General features: G+C 44.4%; 1 protein-coding gene and 1 long non-coding RNA gene across 2 annotated transcripts; both read right to left on the bottom strand.

The window, feature by feature from the left end:
- Positions 1 to 4,814: 4,814 nt before the first annotated feature.
- Positions 4,815 to 5,813, bottom strand: LOC120643815 (dirigent protein 21-like). Its single transcript, XM_039920288.1, has one exon. It carries the CDS (start codon positions 5,644 to 5,646, stop codon positions 5,104 to 5,106), a length of 543 nt encoding a protein of 180 aa, XP_039776222.1. The 5' UTR covers positions 5,647 to 5,813; the 3' UTR covers positions 4,815 to 5,103.
- A 4,196-nt stretch (positions 5,814 to 10,009) lies between these two features.
- On the bottom strand, positions 10,010 to 12,720 carry LOC120643817. Its single transcript, XR_005663186.1, has 2 exons — positions 12,113 to 12,720; positions 10,010 to 10,912 (listed from the first exon to the last, which is right to left on the bottom strand). It is a non-coding gene; the product is annotated as an uncharacterized LOC120643817 (long non-coding RNA).
- Positions 12,721 to 15,688: the final 2,968 nt, after the last annotated feature.

Genomic DNA, 15,688 nt, shown 5'->3' on the forward strand with positions numbered 1-15,688 from the left:
TCTATTTATTCATTGCCTTTGATTCACCAAGTGTGTGCCACTGGAGGTGGAGAGTGGCAAAAAAAAAATAAAGAAGATTCACATCAAGTAGTGTTCTATGGCACAGTATTTGTGTAGGTAACAAACATTGCTTTTGAAAGGCATAAAGAAATGGCTCGTGATCCACATTCAACTTCAATTCAAGTCTTTATCTGCTGTTCAGGTGGGAAAATATCAGAAGTCGACCTCTTGTGTCGACAATGGACGCTACCTTGCCCTATCCTTGTAGAAAGTAAAGCTTGTTATGTTCTTGCGAGCATGGATCGTGCGTCGTATCGTTTAACCTCTGATCAATCCATAACGATATTTTAGCCCAAAGCAGCAGTGGACCATAGGGTGACATCCTGACCATATCAGTTCTTCCTTTTACATGCAGCGCTTATTGTATATCCACGTCCTTTTCTCACAAATACCTTTTCGCGTTGTTAATGTCTGCTACCACGGCAGTCATCATTCATTTTTCAAAATTTTATTCAATCTAATCAAGAATAACCTATCTATCTGGTCATACTCCTACACTTGAATTCATAATAACAAAATAGTCTGTTGTCGATGCACTAGTAGAAAACAAGCCAAAAGTCCACCCTAAAAGTACCGGTATGAAAATAAACCGGTACCTATGCTAGCATAGGTACCGATTCATCTTTATACCTGTACTTTTGGGTTGATGGAATCTATGGATGAGCCTAGGTACCTAAGACTCACCATAGGTACCGGGTGGTAACTTTTACATTAGTACCGGGTGGTACCATTAACCGGTACCTATGAATGAGCCTTAGGTACCGGTTGGTGTTAACAACCGGTACGTAAGGCTCATCCAAAGGTTACTTCAAAAGAAAAATATCTCTCTTCCCATCACAAGTGATGTGTAGGTGAGATGGTAAGAAAGGTGCACATGACGCAAGAAGTCCCAAGTTTGAATCCTAGCCACCACCACATGCATATTTTTGACAAAAATGAATGACATTGGTACCGGTTGTGTTACCCGGTGTTAAAGCCAAGAGTCTTTGGTCTCGGTTTCGGGGTACTGGTTGGAAAAACCGGTGCCAAAGAGCCTTTTCCCAGTAGTGATGTGTTCCCTATTATTTTTTTATTCGACTCACTCGTATTAGAAAATAACATCACTTATTCTGATGATCATGTGGACTAGTTACACGAACACATAAGAACTGTAAATAAACAGAACTTAATCACTTACATGTTGATCTGTAAATACCCTTATGGATGCTGATGTCCCCACGAGGATGAACACCGGGTGAGGAACACCATCGCAAAACAGATGGTGGCCGGTGATGGTGTCCGCTGGATTCGTCGCTGGCGCTCGTGGTGATCACCGGCCTGCGCGCTGCGCTGCCGCCCACACGCACGGTGGTTATGGAATGAATTTTATCAGTTATCCAGACTTAAGACTTCTAAATAGTAGTTAAATGTTCGAAATTACTGTAGCGCCGGAAATTTTTTGGAACTTTAAGAGGAACTAACACGGCCTGACGAAAGATGTTGGGTCAACTCGAGAGAGATCAACGGAACATGTCTGTTTCCCAGACGGGCCCACGGATTCACCTTTTTTTTTAAGAAGAGCCCACGGATTCACTGATCACCTTGCAGCCCGCTAGCGGGTCCATCTGACAACCCAACCGAGCTGGCGGTTTTTTCTTTTTTATATTTAAAAAAAATTAAAATTTCAAAAATATATGTCGGTTTTGGAAAATATCAAAAATATACCCCGGTCGCCCTATGGGGGCGACAGGGCTCAAATATAATTTTTTTTTCTTCAAATTTGCAACGAAGTCCCTGGAGAAAAAAAAAAGAGGGGGGCATGTCGCCCCCCAACAGGCGACAGGCCCCTGTCGCCCACCCCAGGGGCGACAGGACCCTGTCGCCCGTTGGGGGGGGCGCAGGGTCCTGTGTCCTAGCCAACAAAGCCTATTGAATTTCATAAAATTCCTCCAGCGTCCAAAGATTTATTGTGATATATTTGCAGAAGGATTTGGAAATCGAGTTCGAATTATCATGAAATTTACGGAAGGTGTCGGATATCAATTTTGGTGGGCGATGCGGCCTCTAAAGGATAACACTAGATAAACTACTTTTCATGTGATTTCGAACTATAAACTTTTTTGTCAGCGCGGATGTCTGGTAGATGCAGATTTCACAAACCTATAATGATTAGAAACTAAAAACGAGATCTCGAAGCAATTCGGACGATTTCGATTATCATTTATTTGTACTTATTAGTTACTTCTACCAATAGAGCTTAGAAGTTCGAAGTAATAATTTCTTGGTTGATTTTATCCTTAACCATTTTTTTTTTGACACGAGGAACTCAACATGAATCCACTAATTGCTGCTGCTTCCATTATTGCTTAAACCCTGGCCACCATTCGCCGCCATTCCCTTTGTCATTTGAGACTAAAAATTCAGAAAAAAAGAGAGGGGTGACGAGAAGTAAAAATGTGAACCACCAAATTTTACATCATAATACAACGATAATGAAACACACATCACACATGCAGTGGCATGTCAGAACCCGTTGCAAACTACGGTAAACAGATTCCGGACTAACCTAACATGCAGTGGCATGGAAGAGCACTGCTATTAGGTTGTCGTCTTTTGTCACGTATGTCTAGGCAAACAATGCGACATTTGGGAAACCTGTGATCGGCGTGCTGAGCTTTTTAGCAGCAGACCCTGATGTATTTCTTAGTTCTTAATTCTTATCGTTATATTAATGTGTGTTTTTTAGTATTCTAGTGACATGAAAAGCTCCGAAAATATTAAGGAAAAGTTCAAAGATTTCATAGACTCCCGGCTACAACTGCAAATTAATGGTAAAGGCTACAACACACAGAGTTAAGCTCTTAACTTAAAACATAAACAACTAATTGCAGTGGCATGTGCACGCGACAAGATAATTTCTTGTTGCATCTAAACCTACCATGCCTTATGGAATGTAAAATGCCGGGATTACATGGTACTACTCTACTGAGTGCACCTAGGATATTTGCCCTTCCTAATTGCTTCGGGCCCGGCTTCCTTCGCACGGGGTGCCCTCTCTCGCTTTCTCTCCCTGTCAGCTTCACGTTCGGCCGCCGCCTTACGATCCACCTCCTCCATCCTCTTGCGGATCTCTTCTTGCTCTTTGTTGCGCTTCTCCTCTTGCTGCTCCTCGTGCTTCATTCGGCGCCAACGTTCTGCAGCCCATCTTGCTTTTTGTTCCACAATGTCCTTTGCCTGCTGCGACTGCACGGTGTCGAACCACTGCATAAAATCACAAAGAGGCGGAGGAGACTTTGTCCAACACAAGTTAGAATCATAATTCAATGTTAGGTCATATAGAAAAATAGCGTATGTTATCCTGCTACCTTGGCCCGGTCTTTGCCATATCGCTTAGGTGGATCATATTCGTAGTTCTCACACATAAAGAACCTCATGCCGTAGTCATCTCCTAAAACCTCAGATTGCATGAACTTGCATAACGAACCGCAGAAGCACATTGGCACATTAATTCCTTTGGGTACGGTGGCTTTACACTTGCTCCACGGAATGTAGGTTGATCCTGACGAAGACATTGGCGCTATAGTGTGGTGCGCCAAATAACAAACCATAATTTAAGCAATGCACATATCGTATACCAAATCGATGCGTGAAAATATAGGTACTGTTATAATTCTATTGTCTTATACTGCAATATCAATAAGGTACTATCATAATTCTATTCTAATGTATAATTATTTTATTTGAAAAAGTCTGTAATAGTACTCAAATTGTAATACTAAACCAGTGTTCTAAAGCACCAAATCTAATTCAGCTAATCTGCTAATTAAATTAAATTGTTATACAATATCAACGAATTTATACGAAAGTTACCGGTAGATCACAAGTGCGGAATTCGGCAGAGTTTCGCCGCTTCCCTTCTTCTCACCCCTCTATTTTTTCTGGATTTTTTTGGATTTTTTGAGGTCAAATGAGAGGAGGGAATGAGGGGAGGGAATGAGGGGGGCCTTATATAGGGAGGCTGACCCGGTCGCCCGTGGGGGGGCGACAGGCCCCCCCTGTCGCCCGCAGGAGGGGCGACCGGCCCCCCTGGCGGGCCCACTGGCCTGTCGCCCCTGGGGTGGGCGACAGGGGCCTGTCGCCCGTTGGGGGGGCGACAGGCCCCCCTCTTTTTTTTTCTCCAGGGACTTCGTTGCAAATTTGAAGAAAAAAATTTACATTTGAGCCCTGTCGCCCCCCATAGGGCGACCGGGGTATATTTTTGAAATTTTCCAAAACCGACATATATTTTTGAAATTTTAATTTTTTTTTAAATATAAAAAAGAAAAAACCGCACCGAGCTGGGTCGCATGCCAACAAGACCCGAGAATCATTTGAGCACGTAGCCCACTCAAGGTCCATGGGCCGGGCCGCGGAACGCATGCAGAAGCCTACGCATGGAAATGAGATGGGCTCTGGCTCCAAAATTGGCAGCCCGCAACGTTTGTTCGGTTTGCCCTGTGTGGTGGTGGGCTGTTGGGCCTGTTTTAGAAGCCCATATCTTGGCACAGGTGGTTGGGCTAAAAAAAAAAGAGGAGAGCTGATGCGAATCCCTCGGAGCCCATATCTTGGCGCTGCTGCTCACCTACTTCTGTTCCACCCCACCCCTGCTTTTCCTCGCACCTCACATGTTGCTGCTCTGGTTGGCCAGCAGCCGGTTGCTGCTGGTCGCATCGACGCAATCATCAACAGCCACATGCTCTTGCGCTGCTGACTTTTTACTACCGAGATTCGATTCGTCCGGAAAGAAATCCCAAGTTCCCAACCCGATTAACCTCTCTTCTTCAGACATTTCGACCCGACCCTGCGAATTCTCCAAGAATTTCGTGCATATCTCTCCAAATCCGAACCCCCCGTTCAACTAACTACTGCTCTCGCAACAAGAATCCATCTTGCTGAATGAACTCTCTCACGGATATCAGCAATCAGAATGAAGAACAACAAGCTAAAGTACAAAGACTGAAACCCATCTCAGGCGGCAGCAGCAGCAGCAGCCGCCGGAGAGCGAGACGACGGCGGCGGCGGCGGCTACGCCTTGACGTTGACGGTGTACTCCACGACGGTCTCCCCGGAGGTGGCGCCGGAGTCGATGGTGTGCGCCTGCACGTACCCGCGCGCCATCCGGAACTTGCCGCTGCCGCCGACGACGCTCATCTCGCGGACGTCGGCGAGCACCTGGTTCCGGCCCAGGATCGAGAGGCTGCTGCCCTTGTGCTCGCCGGCGGTGAACACGAAGTTCATCACCATCAGGAGCCCGAACGTGCTCTGGTCCGCGAACGTGTAGGTGCCCTGGGCGCGCCCGACCTCGGTCCCCGCGGCGCGGGTCGGCCCCGTGGTGAGCGGGTCGTCGATGGCCACCACCGCGCCGAAGAAGGTGGAGGAGGAGTTGGAGGACGCCGCCTGCGCGATGCGGATCGCCGTCGGGCTCGTCCCGCCCACGATGTCGTGGAAGTAGAGCTTGAACGTCGTGAACCCGCCGTCGCCCGCCGCGGCGGCCGGCGACGGGGCCATCGCCGCCGCCAGGGCGACGGCGGCGCACACGAACAGGAGCTTGCTGCTGCTGCCGGCCATGGTGGTGGAGATGTGGGGGATGCTGTGCTTCGGGAGGCGGTGGCCGGGATGAGGCAGCTAGATAGCTACAGGATATGTAAGGTGGGTGGTGGTGGTGGTGGTGGGAGTAGTTGGTGAAGGTGAAGCAACTAGCTAGTGTGGTGGTCGAGCTGGCATCTGGCCGGTGCGCGGCAGGTCGCCAGCTAGCCAGCCTGTCTGCTGTAGTGGTGGGCTCGGTAGCCGGTAGGTGAGGTCGCCATCGATCGTCTTCTTCCTTTGCTCCAAACTTATTTTTGCCTTTTCTCGCATGGCAATTGGCCACTTTTTTCCCGGTGGTCATTCAACTGCCATGTCGATCGTCCCAGCAACAAGGATGCGGTGAGCTTGACGAGACGACAATGAAGGCTGGAAGGGATTGGGGCACGAACGCGCGTGGCATAGGTGGTTCACCGGGCTTGATCCAATAGCTAACTTTCGTTGCGGTACATATTTATTTAACTAAGCATATATCTAGCTAATCAGAATTTATTATCTTTACTCTCCACCAATCAGTATACTTTGACCTATCTTCTCCATACATTTAATAGTGGTAGAAGTATGTGATTATATATATATATACACACGGCAGCGCTATTCTACACCGTAGGTGTAGAATGGAATTCTACACCCATACATCCCACCCATCCCCAAACTATCTAGCTTCTATGTTTCGCGAGCGGCGAGTGCGAGCCGTTCCTGGATCGGCGGCGCGGGGCGGCGGGCACGGCCCGAGCACGGAGCAATAGTGGCGCGGCCCGAGGGGAGCGGCGGCGGCACGCCCTGCACAGGAGCGGCCAGCAGCAGTGCCGCGGTCAAGCAAGAGCAGCGGGGATGTCGGGAGCGGCACACAGCCAGCGGCTACGGCGGCCTCGCACGGCGAGCGGATCACGGGTGGCAGCTGCGGGGTGTGCGTGACGAGGCGCTAGCAGCGCACGAGGTGCGGCTTAGTAGTAGTGGCGCAAGGAGCAGCGTCGTCGCCAGTGAGGGGCGGCGGGAGGAGCCGTGCGGCCACCTAGCAGCGCCTATCAGGGGGGACCAGGTTGCGCGCCGCAAGCGGCAAGGAGAGCAGAGACCAGAGCGCGCAGCGGCTAGCTGCTTGGCAGGTGGCGGCTTGATCGAGTAGCAGCGGCAGTGAGGGGGCCTCATGCCTTCTTCTCCGTGGAGCAGATTAGGAATTCGAAAATTACTGAACCTCCTGCTTGGATTCGATAAAATTACTGAAGCACTCGCCATGCATCTTCTCTTAGTAATTGTGTTACTACAACGCAGTCCACGGCCTTCCCCAAAAATCACTATTATTACTGAAAACGCTAAAAACATGTCATTGATTTTGTTTAATGATCATGTTATATTGAATTCATGGTCGTTACTGAGTTACTGATGATTTCATGAATTACTGGAATACTAAAATTACTGATATACCATGTCTATTTATTTTTATGAAACAAAAAAGTACATTACTGATGATCTCTTGTATTATCTGATTACTGGTCATGATATGCTCCTAAAAATACTGGTTGTATTGGAAATCCCTATTACTGAATCTAAGCATGCACATGGTGTGTTACTCAAAAGAAACGAATCACCAAAAACTTGAGATTAATAGAAAAAAATGCATAAAACTAGTAATCCTAAAAATATTTATAAGCATTTGTGGATCTGCATGAGAAAATACTAAATATTTGGAAGGTATACCATTGTTGGTTGCAAAAAAATTTGGACATAGGTTTTTCGTGTAGCTTAGTAGACGGTCTAAGAAACATAACAAGGAAGAATGTGCGAGAATTACATTGCTCATTGGAGGCGAAACACAAGGCAAAAGTTGTGCTAGAATAACAGGGGATGTAGGCGTGCCCTTTTTACACGCATTGTGCTTCAATATAACTACAAGCGCGTCCCTACACCGCGTATAAAATGCGTATAATGGCGCACAAGGTGAAGACCCAACTATGATGAATCCAGTTGACACCATACATGTGAGCCATGTCCTCTACCCCAACGTTTTAAGCGTCCTACCATACATGCAAGCCGTGTCCAACACCTCAATGTTTTGAACGTCCTATGCAGTGTTGGTCAACATATATTACTGGATTACTGAATATTTATACTATGATTCTGGATTATTGAATCCAAGACATGTGCACAAGCAGTACTGGATCACAAAATATTCTATGGATTTGCTTGATAAATTGTAAAAAGAATTACTAGGCCTGAGTGTATTGAATAACTGAATCTACATATACATAAAAAATACTGAATTGAAATATCACCACATTACTGAACCCAAATGAATGTACAAAATTATTAGATGAATTACCAAATCTACATATACATAGGTATTGTTGGATGAACATATGCATATGCATTACTAGATAACTGAAACTGTGCATGAAATCAAACATGTAAACGGTTGTTACAAGAAAATGATTCCCCCAAAACATGAGAAATTACTGGAAGTGCATAATACTGAATAACTGATTCTCTATATTACCAAAATCCAAGCATATATATATATATATATATATATATATATATATATATATATATATATATATATATATATATATATATATATATATATATATATACGGTAGCGCTATTCTACACCCTATGTGTAGAATGGGATTCTACACCCAACCAACCCAACATCCAACCAGCTAACCAACGAACCGATAACCCCACCGCTCCGCCCCGTCCCCCACCTTCTTCCTTCACGAGCATGAGTTGCGAGCGGCGCGGAGCGCCGCGAGCGACGAGTGCGAGACCTCCCTGGATCGGCGGCGCGTAGGGCCAGTGAGAGCTGTGGGTGCGCACGCCGGCGACGGCAGCAGAGCGCGGGGCTGGTGGGAGCTGTGGCGCGCGGGCCCCATCGACGGTGCGCAGGCCTGCAGCAGTCGTGACGATTCGCGAGCACGAGTCTCCGAATTGACGGCGCACGGGGGGTAGCGGCGATCTGCAAAGAACGAGCCGCGAGTGCCAGCCTTCTCCGATGGCACACGGTGGCGGCGGCGGTGTGGCCAGTAGCAGCGGTGCGAAGAGTAGATGGTGGTGGAGCCTGCTGCAAGATGGGGCGGCGTGGGAGGAGGCAGCTGCGCAGCCGGCGAGATTGGCGGTGACGGGCCGGCCAACAAACTGCAGTGGAATAATAGCCAGGCTCTCAAGCTTGATGATCTCGTTGAAGCAAGCCGTGGCACCGGGAGGTGCAAGCTCTCAGAGAGCCGGATGTTCGAGGGCCCGCGGGTGGTGGTGACGCGGTCTGCACGAACCTGCTGCTCAGTAGCCGGCGGTGGGACCTGCTTGTGTGTGTGGGGGGGGTGGGGGGGTAGTAAGCAGCGGCGGCGCATGCCGCCATGCCGAGGCCGCAAGGAGGCTGTACCAGGGTGAGCAGATTTGGGGGTAGAAAATTACTGAAACATTCGACTTCTCCTTTCAGTAATTGAGCTATTCCACCTCCAGATGTAACTTCTCTCCGTGTGTTTTGCTGTGTTGAGTTCAGTAGTTTATAGCATGATTTTTGGTTTTGTTCTTAGTCATCGATTGCTGGTTCAGTAGTCTAATATTTTTTTCAATAGTTCAAAAAAACATTGGATGTTGCATATGATGAGTTCTACAGAGTATATATCAAGCTTGTTGGATTTCCTATCAAGAAAGAATAGGACAAGGAAGAATAGACAATAATTCAATTACTTGTTCAAGGGGGTCACAATACGAAAGTTGTGCTAGAACGGCAGGGGAATGAAGGGCCTGCACCATTGTTGAATTCAATAATTCAAAATACTGAACAACCGCATTTACGAATTACTGAGTTGACATACATAAGTATAAGTGGATCTGCATAAAAAATACTGAGTAATTGCTGGTACACCATTGTTGAACGTAAAAAATCATGTAAGAAAATAAGAAAATAACTGAACGTATATAATACTGAATAACTGAAGAAATTACTACAAATTGCATAAAATACGAAACTACAAATTTCATAAAATACTGAATAGGTGCTCTTGGATCCAAACATCAGCTGAATAGTTTTTTCTAAGTCTCTCGGTAAGTGAATCAAAACACAGGGGTTATATATACATCCAAAAATACTGAAATAATAGAAAATCATCCCATCCCCCTCTCAAATTTGTAACAATTACGGGCCTGCGTGGAACACTAACTAACTGGATCTATATTAATTACTGAATCTACGTATGCATATGTATTACTGGATCTGTATATAAAAAAGTACTGAATAATTGGATCTTATTTTGTTGAATCCATCCAATGTAAAAAACGGTGTAGGTGAAAAAGTCTCGAGTCACCAAAAAATGTGAACAGAAAATTACTGTATGTACATAAAGAATACTGAATAACTGGATCTCCCTATTACTGAATCCAAGCATGTACAGGGGTGTTACTAGAAAATAATGATTCACCAGCAACACCAGAGAAATAATGGAGAAGGGCATACTGCAGAAATAAAAAGGCTTCTATGGATTACTGAATCCAAACATATACATGTATTGTCTAGGCTACACATATGTACAAATATTAGTCACAATTAACTGTATCATGCCGCCTTCGAAAAAATCTTAAAAATACAATTGAGGCCTCTTAGTCTTCACTTGGAACCCTCTCCCTTGTGAAGTTCAGTACTATCACTATCATGTGCATGAGGTGATAGAGTTGGAAAAGGGTGTCATGCCATATGAACCTGCCACTAGTAAAACTTTGAAAAGATTATTGACAAAAACAGAGCAAGACCCGCAGGATACTGAATTATCGGGTTACTGCTTTACTGAGAATAACTAGAGTGCTACATAGTATTACTGGTTTACAAAGAATTACTAAAAAATAAGCAAGAAATTCTAGGGAATTCAGAGATTACTGATATTTGTAAGTATTACTGGATTACTGAACACATATCGTAAGCGAGGCCAGTAGGGTAACCATACCCCATATCCAACAGAATTGAGGTTTAGTTCTTTATCATCAAGCATCAGTAATAAAAAAATACTGGGCTATCTACGAAACCTAAAAAGTTACTGATACTAAATCCTAACAAAAACTACTAGCCTAACTACCTAACATTGAGCATTGTTTAGAGCATAAAAAATATTCAGTAATCGCCAATAAAAATGGGGTGATTTTGAGTATTAAACATTACTCGTGTTGTTCTCACCTCAATTTGTTAGCGCCGTTGCTTACTTAACGACTAGCTTGATGGGATCAACGTGTCTTCATTTCCAATATACCCCAAGAAAACCTAGAACTTATATATGGAACAAAAATTGCGTAGATGATTCAGTAATTAGTCTATTCAAACTATGTTGAGTATCTGGCTCTAGATGATTCATGAGATGATTGAGCTCATTAGTTTTGGTTACTGAGCTCTATTTCAATCTCGTGTAGTCCGATAGTCTAGTATTTCATTACTGAACTACTAGTTCGATAGTCTAGTATTTCATTACTGAACTACTAAACTACCTACTCAGTTCACATCATCAGTGCTCGGAATCGGAAAAAAATACTGGCCTAACAACTAAACCTAATAAATTACTGATAGTACTAGCCTAACTACTCAATTTTGAGCGTCAACATTCAATAATTTCCGATAAAACAGTAGTGTTGGGAATATTACTTAGTCTAAGCAAAACAAGCCTCTGTATTGCTAAACTAGCAAAAAAAATTTATTGACACTAGATGCTAAATATTACTACTATACTAACTCATGTGTTTGAGTTGGTAGTTTATGGCATGGAGATCAGTATCTTGCTTTAGATGGTTCAGTAAATAGCCTATTCAAACTATGTTGAGTTACTAAATATAAAAAATTGGACGAGTTCAGTAATTTTTTTAGTTCTTGTAGTTTTTGTTATTGAGCTCCATTCAATCTCATCTATTCAACCTCATGTAGTTTAGTAGTCTAGTATTTCGTTGTTTGATCCAGTAGTCCAGTAATAGCTACTGAAGTACTGTACTAACTCAAAGCACAGCAATGACCGAAAATTACTGATACTAGACTAAAGTATTGAGCCTAAAGTAAGCAATAAAAAGAATAATTATGCTTGCATTAACAAAATTACTGAACTGAAAAAAAATAAAAATACTTACAGAACTACTAGACTAACTACTCAATTCATATATCATCAGTGCTTAGCAATAAAAAAACTAGACTAACTACTAAATCTAACAAATTACTGATACTAAATCCTAACAAAACTACTGGCCTAACTAGCAAACATTGAGTGTGGTTTAGAGCATCGAAATATTCAGTAATAAATTAAAATGGGCATGTGATTTTGGATATTGAGCATTCCTCTCACTATTCCCACTAATTTGTCAGTGTCGCTGCAACCAGTTTGATGGAATCAGCGTGTTCATTTTCAATTGAGCATACATATAGATATGAATTCCAGATTAGAGGATTGCAAAAATTAGAAAAATGATGCGGTGTGATGCTCACCGGAGTACCTCGTGAAGGATCAGGACGCTTCTTTAACCTGCTGCTCGTCAGGACCATGCAGGGGAGGGACGGTAAGGTGCGCGGAGTAGGGATGCTTTCAGGTAGCTTTTCCCACAGATCGAGGTGCAAGGGCCAAATGCAAGGATGGGGAGAACGCCGGCATCCGGAAACCCCGAGACACCGCTCGGTGCGCGAAGGGCCCAGGCGGGTGTGTGGAGACCGCGGCGGCCGCTCGCCCCGCCGCACTCCATCACCGGTGCCGCACCCCCGGCCGCTCGAGGACGCCGACGAGCAGCCTCCGCACCACGCTGCTCAATGCCGCCACAGCCCCGCGATGCTGCTCACCGCCACTGCAGCCTCCACGCCCCGCTTGCCGCTTTCGCTTCTGCGCCCCGCCGCTCGCCCGCGGCTATCCCGCTATTAGCCGCCGTGCTACCTCTCGCTCGAGGCTGCCGCGCGCGCTCCTGCCGCTCACGGAGGCCGTGTTGATTTTTGGATCAGGAAGAGGTCGGGTTGGGGGAGGAGACGAGGGGGTGATTGGAGCGGGGGTGGGCCGAGCGGGTTCGGAGTGGGTCTGGCACGGGGAAAACTGGCTCGGTCGGTTGGTTGGCTGGCTAGAGTCGATTGGGTGCTGGGTGTAGAATACTATTCTACACCTAGGGTGTAGAATAGCACATAGGTATATATATATGTATATATATATATATATGTATATATATATATGTATACATAGACATACATACATATATACATATACATACATACATATATACATATACATACATACATATATACATATACATACATATATATATACATATATATATATATATATAGTCGGCGGTGGGCATGGATAGTGGGTATGGATAACTGGAAATACTGAATAATTGGATGTCAATCGAAGCATGTACATGGTGTATTACTGGAAAAAAAACATTCATCAAGAATCTAAGAAACAGCTGAAAAAAATACATAATTCTGAACAGCGAGTTCCCAGAATTACTGAATCCAAGGATATACATGTAGTTGGTCGGTGACTACGCATATGTACACATATTAGTTATGATTATCTATCTCATGCAGCCTCCAAAAATACAAAAAGTCTTCAAGAAAAAACATGAAGCATTTTTCTCTTCACTTGGAGCCCTCTCCCCTTGTGAAGTTCAGTACTATCACTGTCATGTGCATGAGGTGACAGAGTTGGAAAGTCATGCCATGCCCACATAAACCTGCCACCAGAAACTCTGAAAAGATCATTGACAAAAATAGAGAGTTGGAAAGTCATGCCATGCCCACATAAACCTGCCACCAGAAACTCTGAAAAGATCATTGACAAAAATAGAGCATGCCCACATAAACCTGCCACCAGAAACTCTGAAAAAATCATTGACAAAAACAGAGCAAATACAGCAGGATACTGAATTACTGGGTTACTGCTTTACTAAGAGTAACTGAATTACTACATAGGTATTACGGGGTTACAGAGAATTACTGAAAAAAATACGCTAGTAAATCTCGGGTATCGAGGGATTACTGATATTTGTATGTATTACTGAATTACTGGATACATACAGCAAGGGCGGTAGGATGGCCCCATATCCGATAGAATTGGGGTTTAGTTCTTTATCATCAAGCATCAGTAATGAAAAAAATAATGGCTACCTACGAAACCTAAAAAATTACTGATACTAAATCCTAACAAAAACAACTAGCCAAAAATTACTGATACTAAATCCTAACAAAAACAATTAGCCTAACTAGCCAACATGGAGCACGGTTTAGAGCATTGATATATTCAGTAAGCGCCGACAAAAAATGGGCATGTGATTTTGGATATTGAACATTACTCCCGCTGTTCTCACCTCAAGTTGTCAACATCATTGCTTGCTTAACTACTAGCTTGATGTGATCAACATGTCTCCATTTTCAACATACCACGAGAAAACCTAGAACACATATATCAGTCAAATATTGTGCAGATGATTCAGTAATTAGCATATTCAATCTATGTTGAGTGGCTGGATCTAGATGATTCATGAGATGATTCATGAGATGATTGAGCTCAATATCATGTAGTTCGATAGTCTAGTATTTCATTACTGAACTACTAAACTACGTACTCTATTCAGATCATCAGTGCTCAGGAAAATAAAAAAAATACTGGACTAACCACTAAACCTAACAAAATTATTGATAGTCTGATACTACTGCCCTAACTAAATTTTGAGCATCAACATTTAGTAATTGCCAACAAAAAAGTGGTGCAGGGAATATTACTGAGCTTAGAGCGTCGAAATATTCTGTAACCGCAAACAAAAATGGGCATGTGAACTTGGATATTAAGCATTATTCCCACTATTTTTATGAATTTATGAGTGTCGTTGATTGCTTAATGACTAGCTTGGTGCGATCAATTTATGATACCAACTAAAATTACTGAACAATTTATGATACCAACAACTTAACACATCAAAAATACGGAAATACCACCTACTACTGAACTGACGAGCCTAACAAAAAAAAGAGCAATTGTACATGAGCAGCTAACAAGCTACTGGACTAAAGATGAACTATTGTACTAACTACTCAGCTCATCATAACCATTCAGTAATCACAAAAAAATATGGTGTTGGGAATATTATTGAGTCTAAGAAAAAAACCATGGTAATATTGACCTAACAAAAAATTATTAATACTATATGCTGACACAACTACTAGACTAACTCAAAGCATCAATGTTCAGTAAAATAATTGAGAGAAAAGAGAGAGTTCATGCCCAACTTGAATTGAACAAAATACCTCTTCTTGTACCATATAGACATAGAAAATACAATTACCATGTGCTGGAATTATCAAAATACTGAGCCTAAAAAATACTAACAGAAATACTGGACTAACTAATAGGTTCGTACGAGAAAAGTAGCACGCACTTACCTCCTGGCAGTGGTGAAGAAGGACTCGAACACTCGATGGAGAACAGCGGGCGTTGTCGTCGTCCCTGCAGGTGAAGGAGGGAGCTGCGCGTGATCCGTGCGCCGGGGTAGGACGAGGGGCGCTAGGAAGCAGGGCTCACGCTTGCAGCGTTCCGCTGTTGCCACACCCTCGCCGCCGTTCCGCGGCTGCCGCTGTCTCATCCCGCTCGCGGTGACTGTGTTTCCTCGCCAGCGCCGCGTGCGCGAAGAGCACAGTGTGTGGTTCGGGGCTGCGGGGTGTGGGGGGATCTCGCGCGCCTGCTGTTGCCGCCGGCCGCCCCCACGCCTGCAGATCCTGCCGCCTCCGGCGAAACTAAAGGGAAAAATGTATCGGGTTTGGGGCAACCGATCGGGATTATGGGGGCTGGGGTGGGTTTGCTAGTGCGGGCGTGTGTGGGCTTTTAGCCGTTCCATGGGCGGGTTGGGCCATCATGAGGGCGCACAGGTGGGCTCAGGAGCGCGGGTGTAGGTTACGAAGGTGGGCTGTCTGGTTGGTTGGGTGTAGAATGCTATTCTACACCTAGGGTGTAGATTAGTATATATATATATATATAAGGTACTTTGGATATTTTTCGTTTTACTGGCACATATATTTAGAAATAAT

This window comes from Panicum virgatum, chromosome 8K (genome assembly GCF_016808335.1).
Source record: "Panicum virgatum strain AP13 chromosome 8K, P.virgatum_v5, whole genome shotgun sequence".
NCBI classification, from domain to species: domain Eukaryota; kingdom Viridiplantae; phylum Streptophyta; class Magnoliopsida; order Poales; family Poaceae; genus Panicum; species Panicum virgatum.